Below are 22,905 nucleotides of genomic sequence, written 5' to 3' on the forward strand. Positions count from 1 at the left end.
TATAAACAATGAAAGAAAAAAAAATTATAAAAAAGGGTCAATCTGAACAAGGGGATCAGAGAAGGCAAATCCCTTCCTCCTCTTCTCTTTGGGTCCCTTGAAGCTTAACTGCAAAGGGTTTTCTGTATGGGAGCAGACTAATGACATATACAATACTTGAGTTCTCAATGTAGATGCTACATAGTTGGTTCTCATCCTTCAGAGAACCTTGGACCACCTGGGATAGGCGGGATCATTAAACTGGAACTTTGAAGGATGGTTCGGTAATGGAGGCTTCTGGTACTCTGGTCGAGAAGGCAACTCATCCACTGAAAAACTCTATCTCAGATGCAATTTTTTTGCTTGTCAGCTTCAAAGCCTTTTCTACATGATTAGCAGGGGGAGGGGAGAGGGGAGATTCTGCAAATGTTATAGTTGGCATGAAGGAGGAAGAGGAGCCTGGTATGTGGTAAGAAGAGTTAAACCTAAATTCCAATGGACACCTAGATCAACTAACAATACAGTAGGATGACCAGAAAAAGAGGTCATTACAGCCAGGATATGCTATGGGAGTATGGGACACATTCAGCTGTAGCATTTCATGCGGGCTTTGTTGCTGCTACTTATTCTTCCTTCAGATTGTTGTTGCCTTATGGTTTCTGGAGCTCTTATTGTAAAGCCATGTGCTTAATTTTTACATTTTGAATAATCTGCATTTATTCAAGATCAAGAGAGAGAGAGAGAGAGAGAGAAAGCATGGTATTAAGTATCAGTATTGTATCGGCCGATACGTATCAAGATCACAGGAGAACAATACCGATACGATACCAATATGGATAGGTGGTGTTGGTATATATTGAGGGTTAAATGGTCCAAAAACCGATCTTTATCCAAATTTGATGTCAAAATAATCCAATACGGCCAATCAGTACCAGTATCAGACGAGATTGATATTATGATTTAAATCCCTGTGGCACAGAGAGAGAGAGATTACTCACATCGACATCAGATAAATGTCCTGCCATGATTCTTAGAGGCTGTATTCTGTCCATGGACCAAATCCTAGCAGTCCGATCATGTGAAGAGCTCGCAAAATAATGCCCGACAGGACTAAACTGTCCTCAAGAAATGAAAAACAAATTGATGTATCACTAGCATTTCAAATTACTCAATCAAAACAAAATTTCTACTATGCAACTTAAAGCCAAGAATGGGACAAGGAAGTGCTTGCTTGAGAAAAGTGAGAAACCTAAGGCAGTAAATCTATAAAGAAACTACTAAAATGCATAAGTGCATAGAGTTTACAAACTTAATATACAGAATTATCACTGTTTAGTGAATTTTCTTGAGGAAATTCCCAGAGTGTTTAAGAAAATGGAACAGCAGTACACAGGATGCCATTCTGGAAATTCAGGACATCAGATGTTTGGGCCCACTGCACAGCCAGGAAGTGTGTATGCAAGTGTAAACGTGTGCATACAAAAGAGAGAGCGATTATATAATTTACCACATATCATGATGGAAATATTTAGCAGTTAGCAGTCATTTTATAAAGCAGAAACATAAAATAGAACACATCCACAATATGCATTCACAACAATATAAAGCCCACAAAATCTGAACCAAACTCCACCAGAAAACCTACTAGAAAATATATGGAAACTAGCAGTTTATCAGCACCCAGTAGAACAGATTTATTAAACAAATTATAAATACCAATTCAAAGCCGAAAAAAACAAATGGATATAAGCTGATCTACTACAACATAACAAATATATAGCTCTCTACATTGGGTAGCATAAAATGAAGGGGCAAAAGGTATGAAAAAGGGCAATCAACAAAGCTGACTGAATACTGCCTATAATCAATATAGAGAGCAAGGTTTAAGTATCCTACCGTATCCGCCGATACTAATCGATTGTATTGGGCCGAGACTTAACTTGATATGGTTGATACATAGTCGATACCTAACGATACGCTCAATACATCTCTTATAGATAACCGAAAAAAATTCATGACTGCAAAATACTTACCAAGAGCTCCGATAAGGCATTCTAAATTTTATTTTATTTTTTATTTGAAAAATCAACCTGATTCTTTACTTCTAGCAAAAGCGACTTTTGTTTTTTTGGATTGGTGCAAAAGCGACATATCTCTTGGGTTATTTTCTCAAGAACAGATATTTATCAAAATTTTGAATTTTATGCTCAAATATTGGTTCTTAGTGTCTGAAAACAACCTAAAATGATTGCATCAAACTAGGTTTCCGTCCTGCAAGGATGTGTGCATCTAAACTGTAAATCTTCTCCAAACTGAAAATGACATCCTTTTGCAATTAGTACATGTAAGAAACCTCATCCTTTATACATAATCAATTGGATGCAGTTGTTTCATTGTACTTTGTTTTCCTTTCTATACATGATATATTTTGCATTACTTATCTAAAGTGTTTTATGCTTAGAAATTGCATTTGCACGTATCCTAAGAATTTTCATACGTTTCTTGATCATTTCCATATGTAATGTAGACTAGGATAGATAAACTACCAAGCCCTCAACTGGAGGATTTTTTAATTAGAAGAACAACCAAGAATAACGAACAACAGCACAACAGATCAGAACAGGAGGACCAGATTGGATAAACCAGCAAGCTATCGATGTCAGTAGTTAGGTATTCTCAGATCAGATCAGTAGTCAGATGAGTAAGGCCTAACAGGGATTGACACAAGTCTCAAACAGTCCAATCAACATGAACCAAACCATGGTAGATCATAGAAACCAGAATAGACCAAAACAGTTCTATCGATTTCAGGTATTAGCTGAGAAAACCACTAGAAGACAAATTTGGGGAGATTTCTGATATCTCTAAAATCCCTGGACAGAACAAGTTCCCCTTTGGGTCGAGTTCCCCTCTAGGTAGGGCCTAACTTCAATCCAAAATTCATCCAAAACTGATGGCTGGTTAGATCTGGGCAGGTTCTGAAAATTGCCAACAGAATCCGCAATTTTCTGGGAAGAACTGAGAGGAAAACTGAATTCAATACCTATAAGAGCTTGAGAAGATCAGTAGCACTTTGTGTAGTTGAAGAAGAACCTCTTGGGCTTCACACAGCAGAGAGTCAATTGGATTAAACACCAATTCCATTAGCCTTGATCAAACACAAGACAACTCTTCATGGAGAAGACAATAGCAGCAGCCATTAATTTGTTTATCAAAATCGTTCCAGCTTTAGGAGCCTCCTCTTTTTTATTTATAATGATGGGGGAGGGAATTACAAAATAGAAGGTTCCTTAAAGGAAACCTTAATTTAGTTTCCTAACACAATACTTAATAAAAACTGAAATTATAAACTAGCTGAAAAAGGAGACTAATTACTAATGACTTGACTCAACTAATAAATTGACTCCTAAGAAAACAAATATAACTTAAATTAAATCAAACTTAAAAGGAAACTAATGAAAAAGGAAACAAACTAGTAATCCCGTATGCAACCTTAGAACCCCTCTTTTAAACCCATAAAAGTGGTCTATTATACTCAAAACACATGGGATCAAAGGACCAACATGTATGGAACCCAAGCTTAGGCTTATTCCTAATAAAACAAGTCTATTTTGGTCATTAATCCGCACCAATATGTATCTTTAACGTATCTTGCGTCTCTTTGATGTGATATGATGCATCTCTTAAAATCATCCTTTTAATATGATACCCCATACTGATACCGATATAGATACTTCAAACCTTAGAGGGTCAATACAGATACAACTTATGAACACCATCTAGACCAACTATCAGGATGTTCCATCCAGGAGAAGACACCACAAATTTGGTAAGTGGCCGCATCAAACTAGGTTTTTTGTCCTACAAGGATGTGTGCATCTAAATCATAAATCTTTTCCAAACTGAAAATGACAACTTTGCGGAATTAGTACATGTAAGAAACCCCATCCTTTATACATAATCAATCGAATGCAATTGTTTTGTTGTACTTTGCTTTCCTTTCTATACATGATTTATCTTGCCTTATTTATCTGTAGTGTTTTATGCTTCAAAATTGTATTTTGCATGCATCCTAAGAATTATCATATGTTTCTTGACCATTTCCATATGTATCTTTAATGTATCTTGTGTCTCTTCCATACATTTCTTGACCATTTCCAAATGTATCTTTAATGTATCTTGCATCTCTTCGATGCGATACGATACATCTCTTAAAATCACCTTCTGATACGATACCCGATACTGATACCGATACTTTAAACCTCAAAGGGTCAATACATATACAATTTATGAACACAGCCTAGACCAACTATCAGGATGTTCCATCCAGGAGAAGACCATACAATTTTGGTAAGTAGTCCAGAAAGAATAGTGGATGCATCAGCTGACAAGGAAAAAATTTGACCTAGCAGATAGTAGCCATTAAATAATGGGCCTGACCTGTATATATCCCATGTCTTCGGTCATTCCACTTGTGGTGTCATGACTATTATCATCCAATGCATTTATAGTATTCATGAGAAACCAATATAAACATTGAGCATTGTATGGAATCAATTGCTTAAGAAAATGAAATTTTCCACTTTCTCAAATAGCCCAAAGAGGTATGATGGGCAGCATTCAGAAATTTGAACACAAGTGGCAGAAGAATGAAGTAATACCTGAACATCCCACACGGGGTAATTATGACCTTTATAGCAAACAAGATTTGCATTCAGCTGTGTACTCCACAACCGAACTGCATAACATTATACAGCTTCAAGTTAATAAATGTATTCAATGCTAAGAATGTATATCAGTGACTAACCATGCAACTAAAAGAGTGTATGGCACAGTCAAGTATTACATACCGGTTGAGTCAGCTGAAGAGGATAGAAGAAAATCCCCAAGAGGACTAAATGCAGCTGAATAAACAGGTCCAGCATGACCTTGAAACAATGAATAGGATCTTTTCCCATCTTCTGTTCCCAGCAAATTCTCACTAGGAGTTGATTCATTTTCTCCCTGCACAGAAGCTGAAACCAACATTCTTTAATACAGTGTAAAAATAAATAAATAAATAAATTAATTAATTAATTAAAAAAAAATTAATGCAACCCTCCTCAAGCTGCTTTTGAAGCATCATAAAGATCATCTCTGTAACCACAGGTCTGTTTTGTAAATTGATAAAGAGTCAGCAAAAGGATAGGAACATGTAATTTTTTCCTAATGCTATGCTATTTTAGCAATATTGCCAATCCCTTGGCAAAATATTGTGCATATCAAAAAGAATGTTTGCAAGGGGTGTGGGGATCTAGTATTTGAAAAATATTTCCAATCCTTTATCAGAGGACTATACATATCAATTATAAACGAACATTAGCAAAGGGATATGCCATAAGTTTGGAATTTGAACAATATTGCCAACCCCATAGCTAAAACAATGTGGAGAATTTTTCGTCTTCCTTAATTTTATACTCCATATTTGATCAATAGTTTTGTTAAAACCAGATCAGACCAGGCAATCCAACTGGTTAACCAGAACTGCCCTCCTTTCTGGTTCATTCTGGACATAGAACTGCTAGGACTCGAACCAGAATCAATCTGGTCTCAAAAACCAGACAGCATAGTTTGACGGCTCCTTGGGTAAGATTTGAACCTTGACTGCATCTTATGAGGCTTAAACCCACATGCCACAGAGCAGGGAAGCACTAACTATTACCCCAACTAATGCTCATGTTCTTTGATCATTTCGCATTTTTTCTTTAATTCAAAATTCTCTCCCTCAAATTATTTTTCAAACCATGGTTTGACCAGTAAAATCCAGGACCAGGCCCCTTTACTGTCTGGTGTGCAGTTTGGATTTAAAAATTACGCTTTCATTCATTGGCTACTTAAAAGGGAAATGGAATTGAGAGAGGGAGAGGCCCATGCAAACCCTGTACCATTTTCACTTTCTTGCATTTATAACATAGTAGAATGATCACAGATTAAACTGTCCCATAAGAGGGCATTAGCATTCCTAAACCAACACAAAACAACTTATAAGAATAACCTGAAATTTTTCTGAGTAAAAAAAGATTCCTACAGTGGGACAGGTAATATTTGTTCACAACCAAAACAGTAACCACCTGTTCGGCTGATCCACTGACAAGTTCACAAGTACTTACAAGTGTCTGTTTGTTGTCCAATCTTCAACATGTCCCAGACCTGTTGGAAAGAAAGAAAGATTTAATGAGGCTCCAAAAGACTGGAATGCACATGCCCGAAGAATGGGATGAAAAAGGACCTTCAGCGACGAGTCTGAGAATCCGCCAGCAACCAAGGATCCATCATGCGATATTGAAGAACAGTTCAAACTAGAAACCATTCAAGGCAAAGTTCAGCACCGATGTAGCAATGACCATTTAAGAAATTTAGCAAGAAAATTACAGTAAAAAAAAAATAATCAAGAAAAGCAATTAATAGCAGTACCCATTATGTGTGTTAATGAATGTATAAAAGCTAACAGATGGTAGGGCCAAACTTCCCAACTGTACACGGTTTCTGAGGTCTTCAAGAATAGAATGTTCTACTTCTGTTGGCCTGAAAAGGGAAACAAAGGAAGGACCTATCAACAACATATAGTGGAAATTTCAACTTTCCCACATTATTGGCATCATGTGTACTGTACTGAACTGCCCAAGACAACCCATTATGCATACATAAAGTAGACGAAAACAGTGAAGGAAAAAGAATCAATAACCACACAAAGCCTAAGGAAATAAGGGATTAAAGAGGAAAACCTAAATTGGTCCCTTTACCTTTCTCCTTTGCAAAATATGTCAAAGAAATTTATTAAGGAGAACTAGGGAAAACGGTTCCTATAATAGTCCAGCTTTGATATATAACTAAAATCCTGAATAAATCAACTTGATCATCATCGAAACCAATGTTTAGGGTCTCCACCAAAGCACAATAATGAATATGCCATCAAATTCCTCTCCCCCATGAGCCTGAAATGGCCTTCAACATCTCCACTGTCATGGAATAAACCACCAATAAAAAGCATCCCTTGAAAATACTTCAAGCTAGAAGCAGTTCAGCACAAATTTTCTTTGCATTTTCAATGGCATCTTCAAAGTTCTACTTGGCAATGGGAAACATTCCTCCCCTTCCGAACACTCAAAACAAGGGTGATTACCTCTTACCAAGGTGGAATTATGCAAGAGTATCCAACCAAACAATCAATTATCCATGGTTTCCTCAATGGAATTGTCGGTATTATTAGTGGAACCATTGATCTCTTTGAAGCTAGGAATAAGGTGCTTACATGGGTTGCACATGGTTTACTTTTCTTTTCATAATGGTGCATGAAATTTCAATTTTCAAACTTAATTCACAATTTGGTAAATTTTTCAGATATATCAAGGGCTGTAGTTGTTTAGAGGGGGAAAAATCTAGAGAATATGATAAGGAATAGAAAAATATCACGTGAGGGTGGTCTAAAATAAATGAAGAGAATATCCTTATTTCTTTTCTCATGACGTAGAGACTCATAGTTACTTAGGAGTTAGGAGTTGAGATGCTAACTCCCATAAATATGAGATGGCATATGAGGACATCGTACACACACAATATTTTATTGAATGAAATTCTGGTTTTCTCTGAGGCTCCATCCAGTTGGAAGCCAAGATAAGAGAAGGGAATGAATACATAACAAAAATAAAATAAAATTTCTATTTGAAATTTTTAATTATTGACATTTGGGAAAGATTTTAGTTACACAATCATAGTTGAAACAGCCTCTCGACATTCTCGGGGTAAAACTGCGTAGTTCTCACCCCCCCCGGACCTCGCACATGTGAGAGCCTCATGCACCGGGTACGCCCTTTTTTTAATCATAGATACAAAAGTTTCCATTTTCTTTTTTAAATTAATTTCACTTCGACTTGTCCATGTAGGCTTCTATAGAAGTTTTTTACCTTGAATCTTCTTTGTGTTTTCTTGATCTTTATGCAGGGATAGATCCAGAAAAACATGTTATAATCAGAGAGATACCTAATCTTCTTCCTTGTTCGGTCTATACCAAAACCTAGTCACAGATTTCCTTGAAACCCTGTTCTACTAGAAACTATTTTAGCCTTCCTCAAAACCCTCTTCTAGATCGTCCAATAAACCATAGACTGAAGATCCGATAACAGTTACATTTTAGGCCCTCCAAAAATTATAGAAAAATTAGATCCTTTTGACTAATTGACCTGTGCAGGATTTGAATCCATTCTGCACCAGAGGAGAGAGAGAGAGAGAGAGAGAGAGAAGATTGGGCTCCGAATCGCTCCTATCAAATAAGCCTTCACAAATTCTACCCAACAAAAAAAATCCTTCACAAAGCATAAAAAATAATCAAAGACAGGCTAGACAGAAGAAATAATGATATCATAATACTGACAGGAAATACAACCCAGGTCGAGGCATTCGGTAGAGAAGGGATCAAGATAAGAATCTAAAAAAAGGCTGTTAAAATGTACTGGTTTGATTAATGAAAAATTCCAGGTAATAATTGACATTTTTATTGGATCAGCTGTTTAAAATTTGAGCCAATGAAGCAAGACAAATAAACAAAGAAAGCAGGCGTTCCAAGTGGAGAATAAATATAGGCTCAGAATTTAAATCAGAATGAGTTTCTAGGTTTAAGGCCTGAATTTCATATTAGCTTTAAGATTTCAGAATGTTTTTACTGTAAAATTTTATCAACACCAGTTATGGAGAGGAGAAAGTAGGGGAACATCAAGCATTTCGCAGCACCATATTGTAGAAAGACCCATTGGTCATTAAGCTATACCCCTAAGCACCGTCTTGTTGCAGCATAGTAGCATACTAAATTGCATGGCCCAAGAACTCATCGAGATCTCAGTGAGACCTCGTTTTTCTGAAAAGGCGAGTTGTTCACACAGGCGAGGTAGAAAAACTGCAATATCTCGAGCGAGATTTCTCCGAGATCTCGGTCCAATAACTCATCTCGAACCATTTCGGTTCATCTCGGTCCATTTTGGGCCAAACTATACTATTAAAGCCATGTTTCGACTCGACTTGGTGAGATTTCTCACTGGTTTCGCCTGGTTTCGCCTCTTTTTTCCTCTAGCTCCCATTTTTTAAAGAGAATCAACAAAAAAACTGTGGGACATCTATTCTTTGGCTGGGATCTTCACTCTAAGTTGCATTGAAGCCAAGATTTCTAAGATTGGTGGTGGCTTTTCCCCTCAAGAACACTCTAAGGTAAAAACTTCTTCCCAAACCCATTTTTTTCAAAGTTATGTGAAGTGTTTGAAGGCTCGCCGCATACTTACATAGGGTACATTGTCAAAGTACCATTTTGAGTTTGTTTTTTGCAAATCTAATGTTCCCATTGTGTTTAGAATGGCTAAAATAGGGTAAATACACAGCTTCAGGGCCTACAAAGGCCATATGCCCACTGAGATCTACCAACGAGTCGACCGCCCAAAAAATACAAGGTTTTGGCGAGATCTCGCCAGATCTCGTTCTTTTGGGATAGCGACATGGCTAGCGAGAGCGAGTTTTAAAATCTTGCTAAATTGAAAGCCATAAGGCTCAAATATCAAAGGATAAAATCCTTGATTAGATGCAGCTGAGTTATACATCATGATTAATTCATATGAATTATGAATTTCTAACCAAAGCACATATGAGTAAAAATGATAAATTATCAAATATCTTATATAACCATGTCCAGAATCTATAAAATATTGAGAGAGAGAGAACATGGAAATCTAGGGAATACATTACTGGTAATGTAAGCTCTGGTTTTACACGGGGAGCCACGGACACTGTGTTTGTCTCGGAACGAATGGTTTTCCCTGTGGCACCAACCACCTTGTCCTTTTTCAACTTCTTGACTGAAGCACCTTGTTTTCCTCCATCCACTGATCTCTTCTGAAGAAGGAAGAAAAGCAAGAGAAACATATGACCATATTGCAGGACATCAAATAAATTATAAAAAACATTAACAGCCAGATTGAATTTTTCTTATTGATAAATGAAAATTTATTGATAAATAAAGAAAAGTATCTACAGTACAAGCCTCCAAGAAGGAGACACTTCATCAGAAATCCCAGGACATAAAGTCCCAAATAAACAGCTCCATCCCACACCTACAAAAACAAAGGAATTGATGCAGATCACATCCCTTGAAAGAAGAATTTTCGGATTTGGGTCTGGTTAAGTTTTTTGGGTCAAGTTGAACCTGCAGTTCAATAAGTTAGACCCAAATTTAAGTCCTCAATGGGTTATATGGATCATGGGCTAAGTAATTTTGAGTTTTCTATCGTAACAGGCCCCATTCTATAAGCCCAATTAGGATTGAAGGCCTATGCGGGATTAAGTAGTAAGTTTCTATTTTGTTAGTTTATAATTCCATGTAATGAGTTAGTTAGTGGTTAATATAGATATTAAGTAGAAGATTCTAACTTTGTTCTTTCTATTTTCCATGTAATAGCAACTGTTCCTCTAGAAGGATCCCATCCTAGTTTCTATTTTATTTGCTTTATATTTTTCTTGCGATGGCTAAAGACTTTTATTTAGTGTTTGCTTGGCAGCCAAGTGGCAAGGAGAGTTTCTATTCTTGTAATCAGTTTCTTTGGTTATTATAAATTAAGAGCGAAGGGTACACTAACCCACAGATTTGGATGTTTTGAAAATATTAGCTCTATGTACTCGTGCACTGTGGTGAATCAGTCACAGCCCTTGTGGTGAAGCAAGTAGCAACCCAAGGTGGTGAATCCTTGGTGTGGGACTGGTGTGAAGCACTTCCCGCAGGCCATAGGTGGTGAAGCCTTGGTCGTATCCCCTTCTTCTCTTTTTCTTTTTTCTCTTTTCTTCCTCTTTCTTACTGTTCTGCAGAATTTCCAGCAGGTATTCTCTCCCTACCGTGGCCTTCTCTTGGGAGATTTCTAGCTTCTTTTGTGTCTTATTTAATTGCTGTTCTTATAGTTTCTCTCATCTTCCATTGATTAACATACCGTTACAGGTCTTGCGATAGGTGTTGTTTTCCTTTACTAAGTCTGAAAACTCAGCCTGTGATTTCAGAGAATTTAACCATCAAATTAGGCTGATATTGGATATGTGATACCCTTCCCCTTCTACTCCATTAGACCCAAACTTGACCACCATCACACTGATGGGTTGAGAGTTATAATAGTTTTGCTTACTATTTTCTGCTTTCCTTTACTTTCTATTTTTTTTGTCCATATGTGTTTCTCCTGAGCTAACCATCAACTTGCTTTGATATTTTTACCACTATTTTTAGCCCCATCAGATTTGTGTTTTGCAAGTTCCAATCATATTTAGTTTCTGCCACATTCATAGTTTACTGGTTCACTGTGATTCTGGTTTCTCATATGTTTCTAGTGTTTGTCTTTTCAGTCTGGCAAATCTCATCAGGAACACTATGTTCAACAAATGTTCTTTGATTCACCACCCTTGATTGGCTAGTTCACTGCCAAGCATAGCTAACAAGATGACAAAGCGACCAAGGCGATGGAGGATAGTCAAAAATCAAGGCATAAAGGTGCCAGTCCAGGCTGAACCACCTTGATAACTTGCTGCCATATCATTCAGGCATCTAGCATTCCACTGGAAATCCCCATCGTTAATTCCCCTCCATTCCCTTCACCATCATATCCCTCACTATTAGCACCTTCGAAACCTACCTTCAAGGACACCAATTCAGCCCACCATCGGTTTGGGCCAGATTATGCTGCAAAAATCACTACCATCCCACAGTCTAATGAGATTCCCAATTCTGAATGGCAGCACGTTCAATAGGGCATCATGCTGATAACCATCAATAGGGAACTGTCAACAGAACTCTTGTTAACAGCAAAGATAGAAAGTATAAAGCAGTACTATATTACCTTGTTCTCTTCTAAGTCCCCCTCTTTGTTTTCTCCATCAGCCTTTTCAGAATCCGACATCAAACCCCCAGCCTTCTCCAAACGATCTTCCAAAGAATCTTCTAGCAACTACAAGGCAAGTATAAGGTAAATGATAAATGTCTTCCAACAAACAATAATCAAGCCACATCATATAGCACACATTTCAAGCAAGACAAGTAATTGAACTTCACATTGGCAATTAAAGAGGTCATTCTTAACATGCCAAACAGAGCAATAAGGACATATAAATTGGTAACAAAAAATTAAACATTACTACATTAAATCATTAATCAAAACATGTCCATTTCTTTGACCATATTAGATGTTAGACACATGCCAACATTTTTTCTTAAATAAATACTAATACATCACATGACGATTTATTATTATCTAGTTAAGTAACACAAATTTTAGCATAAATAAGTATTTTTATCTATACATGGTATGGCACACCTGCATTAAGTAAATTATCATAGAAATCTGTGTCATAATACATCAAATGGACTAAAGACTTGTCACAATAACTGGTGGCGACCCCGGAGTTTTAAAACCCTTTGTGGGTTCGCTATGGGCCCACCAAAGCAGATAACTCAAATACAATAAATAATGGCAGTTCTGTAATTACACTGAAGTTGAAAAGGAAAGTAGCGACCTTGTAATAAATCAGTAATTGGCTGAGTCTAATGGGTAAATCAGCAAGAAAAGGATATAATGGGGATTATGAATTAATGTAAAGTGACAGACTTGGAACGAAATAAAGTAAGAGGATAAGACTAATTTTACTAAAAAGAGGGGCAAAAGAGGTAAACACTCTTTAAAAGAGAAAATCCTGGAGGGGGGAAGAGTCATCTCCTACCTCCGGACTTCGAACCAGGGCGGAAGAAACCAGCAAGATGGAAAAGGGGAACTCCACTATGGCAGCACCATTCGACTTGAAATTTCAGTCGGACAATATCTCCCTCCTAATGTCTGAAAACCAACTAAGATTTACTCCATGAGTAGAGCAATGGAGAAGAACCAACGACCTGAACTAACTCCTAACGGTAACAGCAGTACCAGCGGTGGTTCCTGGTTTGATCTCACATCTCCGGGTTGATCTGGTGGTAATATCCAAGGTTTCAAGCATCCTTCTAAGTATCTTCTGTATCCGCCGATACTGACCAATATGCATCATATTTTTAAGGTATCGACATGCTACAGTACTGATACGATACCTAGCATTTTTTCTGTATTAGTATATCTAAGAAACCTTAACCTTTATATATCAATTGAATGCACTTGTCTCGTCATACTTCGTTCTCCATTTTATACATGATATATTTTACATATTGAATATTTACAGTGTTTTATTCTTCAAAAATGTATTTTGCATATATCCTAAGCACTTTTATATGTTTCTTGACCATTTCCATATGTATCTTTAGCGTATCTTGCATCTCTCCAATATAATACAATATGACTCTTAAAATTACCCCTGATGTGATACCCGATACTTATCATTTAAACCTTGGTAATACCTAGGGGACTAGGTCATTTTACGGTGATGATTTAACATCCCAAATATGAAACTGGATGAAAAACTACCGAGGTAAAACCAGAATCATGGGTAATTTTGGGTGCAGCTAGAACAGGGAACCGGATGCAAGGATTAGGTATCGCAGAAGAGAAAGGAACCAACGAAGAAGATAATGAATAAGAAGGAAGGAGAAGAACAGAAGAGCGCAGAAGAGAGGAAGGAAGATTTTGCAACTTAGAAAGGAAGAAGAAAAAGAAGAATGGAGGAGAAAAAGAACTGCAGCCACCTGTAGCCCACACAACGCTCCACACTTGTAAGGTAAAACTCAAACTCAATAATGTATTCAACTCTGTCCATCGATTACAAGCATACCCATATTTAAAGTTGTAAAACTAAGACTCCTACTCAAACAAAGACTATCTAAATACGTAGCCTACCCAAAGTAAAATAATTAAAATATTACAAGATAAATAAATAAACTGTTACCAGCCCTTATTAGACCAAAAACTCAGATTGGGCCAGTTGTCTGTGCTTAGGTTTCCAAACCCAGCAATGTTGATCCAGCCACTGCATCAATAATGTTAGCTTGTGCGACAGCAAAAGACATGTAGTATCAAAGTTATACAGGTCTTTCTTTTACCCTTCTCATCTTATTAATCAGATTTAGCACGAATTTCTTCCAAACAAGGTAAGATATATACTAGGTGAAATCTTTTTCTTTTGCTCTTATTGCAACAACAACATCAAAGCCTTTTCCCAACTAAATGGGGTCGGCTACATGGATCCACGATAGTTTCTTTTGTTATTAAAATTTCATAACAAGCTCAAAGGCCCATGAACTTATTGTGGTGGAAGGGAAAAGAAAAGCAGAAAAAGCCCCCAACAGGATAAGCACAAAGAGAGATGAGAACCTAGTGAGGTATATGGAATATTTAAAAGGAAAAAGGAAAGAAGAAATGTACCATATAAAACCCCTCATCAAGAATGTGTTTCCCAAGAATAAAAAAATCCAATACCATTACAGAAAACTTGGTTAAACAGTACATGAGTGGAGAAAACAACCCAGAAAATGCCACATCAGGCAAGAATAACTGGAAAAGAGACTGCTTCAGGAGAAATAAAAGAGACACGTTTAACCTGTCACCAAGAAGCTGCTTCCCCAGAATCAGAAATTATAATAGATTTTTCTGGAAGATACAAAGCTTAGATAACTTGGTTGAAAAAGGTAACTTTGCGCCCCCCCCCCCACCCCATTCCCCACTGGCGACATTCTCTGCCTCTTTTCTCTTCTCTTCTCTTTTAGTTTCAATGTCCAAAGAATACAGTGGTTGATTTTTTCTCTTTTAAGGTCCTTATCTAACAGAGGCCATGGTTGTCAAGGCACCAAGGAGACCTAAGGTAATGGATGGCCGCCTAAGCATTTAGGCGGCAAGGTGCTTTCCTAGGTGCCCTAGTTTTGTTTTGTTTTGTTTTGTTTTGTTTTTACATGTATCAATTATGTCTAGTATAGCCATAATATAATTATGCTTACAGCATTACAGCAACAACAATACATATTGGGTACTAAATGATCACATTATTCTCGCCTATGTACAAACTTGTACACAAGCCATTATAAATGTTAGAACGACATTATTTAGAGGGGGGGAAAATGCAACTGAAAAACAAAATCGACCACCTAGCGACCTAGGCAATGCCCAAAGTGCCCGCCTTGTTAAGTTAGAATAAGGCTGGCGACAGCCCAGCCCTTGGAACCCCACCCAGACACCTAGGTGACACCTTGACAACTATGATAGAAACCCAATATTCTTACAAGATGATCAGGTTTTTTCCCCAATATATCCATAAAAGCATTCAGGAAACACAATAATACCAAAAATTAATCAAAATTAAAAGACAAATGCCAATAGACAGTACCTATTATTACCAATAGATTGTTTTATCTAATATTTTAACCACTTCTATAGACTGAATAATTATTAGGGTTCAAGAAAAGAACGTTTCATAACCAGAAAAGGAACCAAATTCATTGTCAGAAAAAGTTCATGAGATATGTCGTGCTTGACCCACCCCCCAACGAATTTCTTGCTGATTAATCTGCTTAGCTGTTTCATGGCTGCTCCCAACCAGAGTTACCACATCAGCATCATCGGAAATTGAACTGGGCTGGCCAGGAGAAACTGTTAACAGACAATTCATAATTATGAGTGAAGCAGCCCTAACGAGCACATAATAACCATAATTTAATCATAATCCATATTTCACTTCATAAGAGCTATACCTTGAAAATTAATGTGTTCATTAATAATTCCGAGTATTGTAATCGACTGTGTTTTCTGTAGATATTGCAGCAGAAGTTCGTAGGAGTACTGATTGGTGTGGGGAAGTAAGAAAAACAGTCAGCATTTGCAATCTCTCAAGTGAAAGCAGAGATTCTATCTTACCAATCATAGAAGGTTACAATAAAGATGATACAGATTAGAGGAAGTAACAGAGAAAAACCATTGAACATAAGATAAGATCAACAACAACTTAGCCTTTTCCCAGCTAAATGGGGGTCAGCTACATGGATCCGAAAAAGGGTAAAATAAAAGGAAACATAAAGAAAGAAAGAAAGAAAGAAGGGAAAAAAAAAAGAAACAAAGCAACACCACAGGAACATCGCACCTACAATAAGTTGTCAACATGGATCTTTGCCCTCCAAACAACTCTGTCTGAGGTCATACTAGAGTCAAAACCTAGCCTCTGCATGTCTTTTCGTAGAACATCCTCTATGGTCATTTTAGGCTTGCCACTACTTTTTACTCCTTCAGGATCTGGTCACTCCTCCTTACTGGGTGAAGCATCCCTAGGTCTCCGTTGAACATGGCCATACCACCTAAACGATTCTAGAAGCTTGTCTTGAATAGGGGCTACTCCCAAATCAGCTCTAACCTGATCATTCCTTACTCTCTCTCTCTCTCCTAGTTTTTCCGCACATCCATCTCAAGATCCTATCTACTATTTTATGCTTCTTAATTACCCAATATTCCGCCCCATACATCATAATCGATCTTACCACAGTCCTGTTTTTAAGCTTTAGGGGAATAAGTCGATCACACAACACTCCAGATGCCCCTCTCCGCTTCATCCATCCTACTTTAATTTTGTAAGAAACATCATCTTTTATACCACCTTCTTTGTTTATGGTTAACCCCAGATATCTAAAACAATCGTTCTGCGGCATCTCTCTGCCCTCAAGTTTTACCACTCCGTTAACTATCCTTGTGCAACTAAAGTTACACATCATATACTCCATCTTCATTCTACTAATCTTAAGACCTCTTGACTCCAAGAAAAATCTCCATAACTCCAACTTATTGTCAGTCCCTATTACTGTCTCATTCACCAAAACAATATCTTTGGCTATTTGGCAAAAAACATACACCACGGAACATCATCTTGGATGTTCTTGGTTAAGTCATCCATGATAAGCGTAAACAAATAAGGGCTTAAAGCTGCACCTTGATGCAACCCAAATAGTAATCAACAACTCCCTACCTTGACCTCCCAAGGTTCACACACTAGTCATCACACCTTCATACATGTCTTTAATTATATCCACATATCTACTCAACACCCCTTTCTTCTCCAATACATGCCACATTATCTCTCTAGGGACTCTGTCATAGGCTTTTTTCTAGGTCAACAAACACCATACAAGTCACAAGATAACATCAACAAACATAAAATCAAGAATCTACAGATTTAAAAGAAACTCCACATCACCAATTGCTTCATTGTTTCCCCTCTTCTTTTTGAGAAGCAAACATCAATAATTGCTTTGTTGAACAATCAAGCACTAGATGTCTCAGACATCCAAGGAAAACACCTCATTAGCCTAACAATTTAAGTAGGGAAACCTAACAAGAAAGTCATTGTATATAAGCAGGTTGTTTCCTCCCAATTCCAACTTTGTGGACTGATGCATGATAGGCTATTTTCAGTTGAGTATACTCCTTAGTTTTTCCCTTCTCCTGGGCTTTCATAAAGCTTTTAGGGTTTTTTTTTACTTAAGGAGGAGGAGGGGAGGGGTGATGTGGAATCAGGGCTGAACAGGGTCGACCCTTCTAGCAATCTCAACCGAGACGAACCAGGTCTAAATTGGATTTTTGGTCCAGTAGGATATTTTAGGATTTTATTTATTTTGAGGAAATCCATGTAATCTTTTTATTTTGGTTGATATTGAGTTTTTTTTTTCCTAATTTTATTAGCTTTTTAGATCTTAAGAAGTAATTAAGAGATTTATTGCTATTTCAGTTTTAGATCTTAATTAGGAAGTTTTAATTTGGGTTTCTTATACATAGGTTTGTAACCCCATACATTGGGCTATGTCTTGAAGAATCGTTTGAGTGAATTGTTTTGGTGCCGGTTAGGTGCAAGCAATGGTCATGTGACCTCTCTAAACCCTCAGGTTTCAGTTGCTGAAAGTCCTTTTACCATCAGTTATCATACCTGCAACTGAGACCAGTTTGTTCTTGCCGACAGGTCAAGGGCTGCAGAATCTTTTTACCCCAGATAGTAGGATGTTGGGGTTGACATCCCTTGCTTCCATGAGGGCTAGGAGTTGCGATTCTATCACTTCCATTTTGAGATCGATTGGAGCCCTGGTTAAGCTGTCTTCCACCTGCAAGAAAGAGCTCCTCCACAGGGCCCTATAGCTCGATTTCAGAGGATGGAGATAACCCCCTCCGTGACTTAACTTCAAGCCATTATTCTGTTTTCCCTTTATGCCCTTATGATGTCTCTTTATTCCACAGTATCCATATTTTATTTTAATTCCAAAATTACCCTTCCCACTTCATACATTCAATCCCTCTTTAGTTTGCTCTCTTGTTGGTGTACCTGCCTTGTTATTTACAGTTCTGCCATCTGTTTGAGACTAATTTTAATTCCGAATTATAGTTAGAATAGATATACTTAATTATAGGTTTCAGTTTACAAGTTACAATATCTTTACAATTTTTATAATAAGTACAAATATTAAATAATTTAATAAAGGTACTGATCATTGCAATTGACTTATTGAGTGCCCAAGTGGGCCCATAAGCGATCTGATTCCGGTTTTGGAACCCGGATCCACATCAAGGGGAGGGGGTTTCGATCAAGTTCTATTATTAATGATCCTTTCTATGTTTCCACGTTTTCCAATCCACAGCTAAAAGCCACTCTTTTCCAGGCAATCTCTCCTCTTCCTTTTTTCTCAACTATAACAATCTTAGCTTAGCCTCTTTGGGTGGATGAACAAGGATACTGTACAATGACACATGGAACTGAAGTATTATCAGATGTAAATTCCGTCTATGCTTTCTTCTAGTTGAAAAACAGAGGAAGATCAATGGATAGTAATCCAAAGGAAGAAGCCACCTCGGAGGTGATAGAATTTACCAATTCATGTTTATCAACAAAGGATGAAGACTCCAAATTCCATCAGAGGATGCATACACACATAATTGGTAGAGGATAATAAAAATCCTTCACCTCCCCGTAAATGAACTCTTATTAGTCACTCTACTCACTACCCTCAAATTTCCAAATTATGCAACCCACCATCTCATGGAAACTGTTATACCATCAGTCTTCGATCCACTATTTCATTCGAGATAAGAGATAAAGAGATAAACTGTAACCACTTACGTAACAAGGCTTCTCCAAGCCTCAACTTACCTCCCATACTTAGCTCGTAGATGACACCCAACAGAAAATACACTTTTTTCTCATATTTGCAAGAATGATATTTGAATTTTCAGACATACCTAGAAAATGGAATCACACCTAACATTTTAGATGCAGACCCTTCTCCTGAAAACTTAAAGCCTTACGTTCATCTTTTCCCTGTTTTCATTCACTATGGAGTATGGACAGAATCAAGCAGATTCAATAAAAGGCAGGGCTCCAGTCCCAGACCAAAAGGCCTGGCAGCTGATGGGTGGAGAGGGGATCCCTGCCAGATCTATGGTACCCACCGTGATAAGACATAGGGATTTAACACACATTTGATGGCATATCCCACAATTTGGTGGAATGATCTAACAAGATTTTCCAGTTGATATGTTAACACCACATTATTTACACAATATCAAATGGCCTTTAGCGGGGGAACAAAAGGGAAAGAAATAGAGAGAAAATAGTAACTGGAGGCAGTGTAGTTTATGTGGAGTCAATGACCGGAGGTTTTGAGTTGCCTCAGTGAGTGATAGACTGTTCAATCACTATGCATTGTTAGCCGACAAAATGTACTCTCCAGTCTCCGCTCAACTATATGCTCCAGAAAATATAAATGAAAAAACATGAGACAATATGAAAAAGTCAAAAACAGTATGTATACAACATAGAAATAACATCAAGTTACCACTTACCACAAGAAGTTAAAAACATATAAACAAAACAGTCCATAGTTGTCAAGGCGAAGCCTTGGTCACCTTGTTGGTGTCGCCTTGCGTCCAGGCCCCCCAACACCTTGGGTCTCCTAGACGCCGTGACAACTATTAAACAGTTGACACATATGACAGAGCAAGAGCATCTATATGACATGGACCATAATATCAAGCTATCACCTCAAGGAAAAAAAACGTACGCAAAATAGTCAAGCAAATCAGTTAACTAACAACTTGGTACTAATCAATGCCCATTAGCTCTTCTGGACCAATTTAGTCAACATCATGCAACTAGTACCCAAGTCAGCCAGTATTTATGAAATGACCAACTGAACCAACTGAAGTCTACACCTAAGAGAAGAATTGTTAAATTACCTGACACATCTTTATGTTGATTTTGCTCTGCCTCAGAGTATGTGCAAATTCCATTTCCTACATAAGAGTAAAGATAATAACAAGATAAAAAATTTTGCCACCTTAATCCATTTAAATATAGTGTAATACATCATGGAAGCAGATGAGAACAAAGTAACCTCAAGATGCAAGGGTGAAAGAACCCCTTCCAGCTTTTGAAGGTCTCGTAAATGCATCATTTCATGGTCTTCGCGGAAGCTATTGAAGAATGTTCTAGCTGGGGATGCCCAATACAATTATGTTCAAATAAGCATAACAACTGCCACTCAGTTATTGCAATAACACACAAGTTTGAGAAGCTGCAGTTTAAGGTGCGTAATAACATAAAAGCCCAAAAATTAAAAAAGTACCTTCCTGGGTGTGCCCTTTTGCCACAAGATCCATGAAACAATGGATAAATACAGGATAGAGCACACGAAGTAACTCATGCTGCATAATACAAACAATAGTAGTAAATTGATATGGGGAATGATTGATAGGTCTGCAGAAACTCAGATGTGCAAGTATTGACTCATCTATTTTTCTGAGTTTGACCGCATCATTGAATATCAAGAAAGTCCACTAAAATTTTAGGATTTACCAACAAAAATGGTTGACACCATAGCAAAAGATGATGTTACAGGTAGTCATTTTAGTCCCAAGTAATTGTAGCTTCCACCATTCGATGTATAATTTCGTTAATAAGTCATCCTATCACTAACCCATATAACATAAACTAAAACAGGTCCAAGGGGTTTGCATAGGTGTTCTATATATGGCGGAAACCTGTTCAGCATCATTGTTCAAGAGGAAAAAAAAAAAACCCAATTGCTGTAAATTAACTGCTTACTGTTGGTTTTATTAGCAGGGAAGTACTGTACACTTTTCCCCAATAGCGGCAGTCTGGAATTTTTTGGAGATGTTTTTATACTAAGGGCAGTTTTGTACTTTTGGGGAATTAGGGTTTCTCTATATGTAATGATTTATTTTTCAAGGGCATTTATATCCTTCTCTTTATTTTTGAATCAATTGAATAAATAGGAGGCGTGGTGGTCTAATTGACCTATCCACATAATCACTCTCTCGTAGCCCTCTCTCCCTTGAAGGTTTGAGAGTCTCTCGCCCTTTCATCACTTATATAATTCTAGTTCAAAAACAGATACAAAAGCCACCCCATGGGATATACATATGGCCATCTATCTACTTACATGACTTGAGAGTTCACTCAACACATAATAGAAGAAATTTTTCTTCCCATTCTTCCCCATTTTTGTTAGCACAATCATCTCTCTATAGAAGGTTGATGTAGTTCAAAAGAACAAGAAGGCCAGCAGCAAACTAGTCCATCAAACTGGACCAAGAATGGGTCAATAAGCTTAATTTGAGTGCCCAATGGGTCATGGGCTGTATAGTTTTTGGGTTTACTATTGTAATGGTCAATTTAATAAGCCCAAATATTAGGTATTTAAGTCCTACAGGGGATTAAATAGTTAGTTTATATTTTGTGATGTTCTAGAATAGCTTCTATTTTAAAGAAGACTTTGTCATAAAGTATTCTATCGGCCATACAGAGAGGCTTCCTACCTATTTTGCTTGTTGCCATTAAGTTATAAATAAAGAGTAGGAAATCATACCCACTACCATAGATTTGAGAAATAATTTGCCTTAAGCTTGTGAGTTATGTGAGAGACAGAGCATGGGTTTATGGGATTCAAAACTGTTCTATTGTGGGATGCAGTAGGAAAACCTTGGTATGATGCCAAGGCAGGAGTTGGTGGGAGTCCTTCTCCACAGTTAGGTGAGAGGCCTAACATATCTATCTTTCTTCCTTGTTGCTCTTTCTATCTTCTATCCTTTTCTCCTTTTCTTCTTCCTTGTTGGTTCAGGTACTAAGTATTGTTTCTCTGTTGAGGCCTGTGGCAGTAGTCTATTGTTTGTTGCTTTCCCGTCACTGTTACAGATCTGGATCATTCATTAGACTGCATACATCTGCAATCGATCAACTGCTTTGGGGGTAGTTATTACTGCCATTGACCTGCTGCTACAGCCCTTCCTCCTCCACTTCACATTTCTTGTCTCTCCATCTTCCAACCACTTACTATTTCTGTTCTTACTAGATTCCTCATTTCTATTCTTAGTTCTCACTTTTTAAACTTGTTTAGTTTCCATTTTCATTGGTTCCTTATCTGGTCTCAAATAAATTGTCCGACTTTCTACTTTGATTTAGGAAGTTTGTATTTTCTGTTAGTTATTATTCTGCCTTTCAGTACTGTTTATCCCTAATTTCTAAATCAAATCTTGCTGACTTTCTAAAGTTCTGGAATGGCTGCTGTTTAAAACTCAGTTACTAAGTCTGATTTAGCTTACTTTCTAATTCTAAAACAGATCATAAAATATCAGATCCTATCATTGGATTGGGGAGATCTTTTGAGGCTGTAATCCCTACAATCTCGTGTCCTTTGACCAGGAGTATACACCCATCAGATTGTTGGTTTGTGAGATATTTTAGATATCTACTTCTGGTACAAGTATGCCCTGCGATTCGGGTCATTGCTGGAATTCCAATTTCACCCTTGTGTGACCAAGGATTCCACATTATTTGGCATCAGAGCCATGGAAAGGTGGCAAATAAAGTCGATGGTTGCTCAGTTCTTACTTCCAATTGAAGGACGATCGTGTGGATTTGATT

General features: G+C 37.4%; 1 protein-coding gene across 3 annotated transcripts in view; it reads right to left on the bottom strand.

Moving 5' to 3' along the window:
* Positions 1–22,905, bottom strand: part of LOC122062613 (transcription initiation factor TFIID subunit 5) — a 29,415-nt gene that overhangs the window by 1,744 nt on the left and 4,766 nt on the right. For 2 of the 3 annotated variants that reach the window (XM_042626260.1, XM_042626261.1), the window contains exons 4-16: positions 20,588–20,666; positions 20,357–20,454; positions 20,199–20,255; positions 15,689–15,776; positions 15,478–15,587; positions 11,871–11,978; positions 9,740–9,891; positions 6,433–6,543; positions 6,248–6,317; positions 6,129–6,168; positions 4,830–4,994; positions 4,641–4,717; positions 978–1,094 (exon numbers count right to left, since the gene is read on the bottom strand). In XM_042626260.1, the coding sequence (XP_042482194.1) occupies positions 978–1,094; positions 4,641–4,717; positions 4,830–4,994; positions 6,129–6,168; positions 6,248–6,317; positions 6,433–6,543; positions 9,740–9,891; positions 11,871–11,978; positions 15,478–15,587; positions 15,689–15,776; positions 20,199–20,255; positions 20,357–20,454; positions 20,588–20,666 (1,272 nt within the window). Of the gene's footprint in view, positions 1–977; positions 1,095–4,640; positions 4,718–4,829; positions 4,995–6,128; positions 6,169–6,247; positions 6,318–6,432; positions 6,544–9,739; positions 9,892–11,870; positions 11,979–15,477; positions 15,588–15,688; positions 15,777–20,198; positions 20,256–20,356; positions 20,497–20,587; positions 20,667–22,905 lie in introns of those variants that run through there. The other variant, XM_042626262.1, reaches the window with a different exon arrangement.

This window comes from Macadamia integrifolia, unplaced genomic scaffold (genome assembly GCF_013358625.1).
Source record: "Macadamia integrifolia cultivar HAES 741 unplaced genomic scaffold, SCU_Mint_v3 scaffold108, whole genome shotgun sequence".
Taxonomy (NCBI): domain Eukaryota; kingdom Viridiplantae; phylum Streptophyta; class Magnoliopsida; order Proteales; family Proteaceae; genus Macadamia; species Macadamia integrifolia.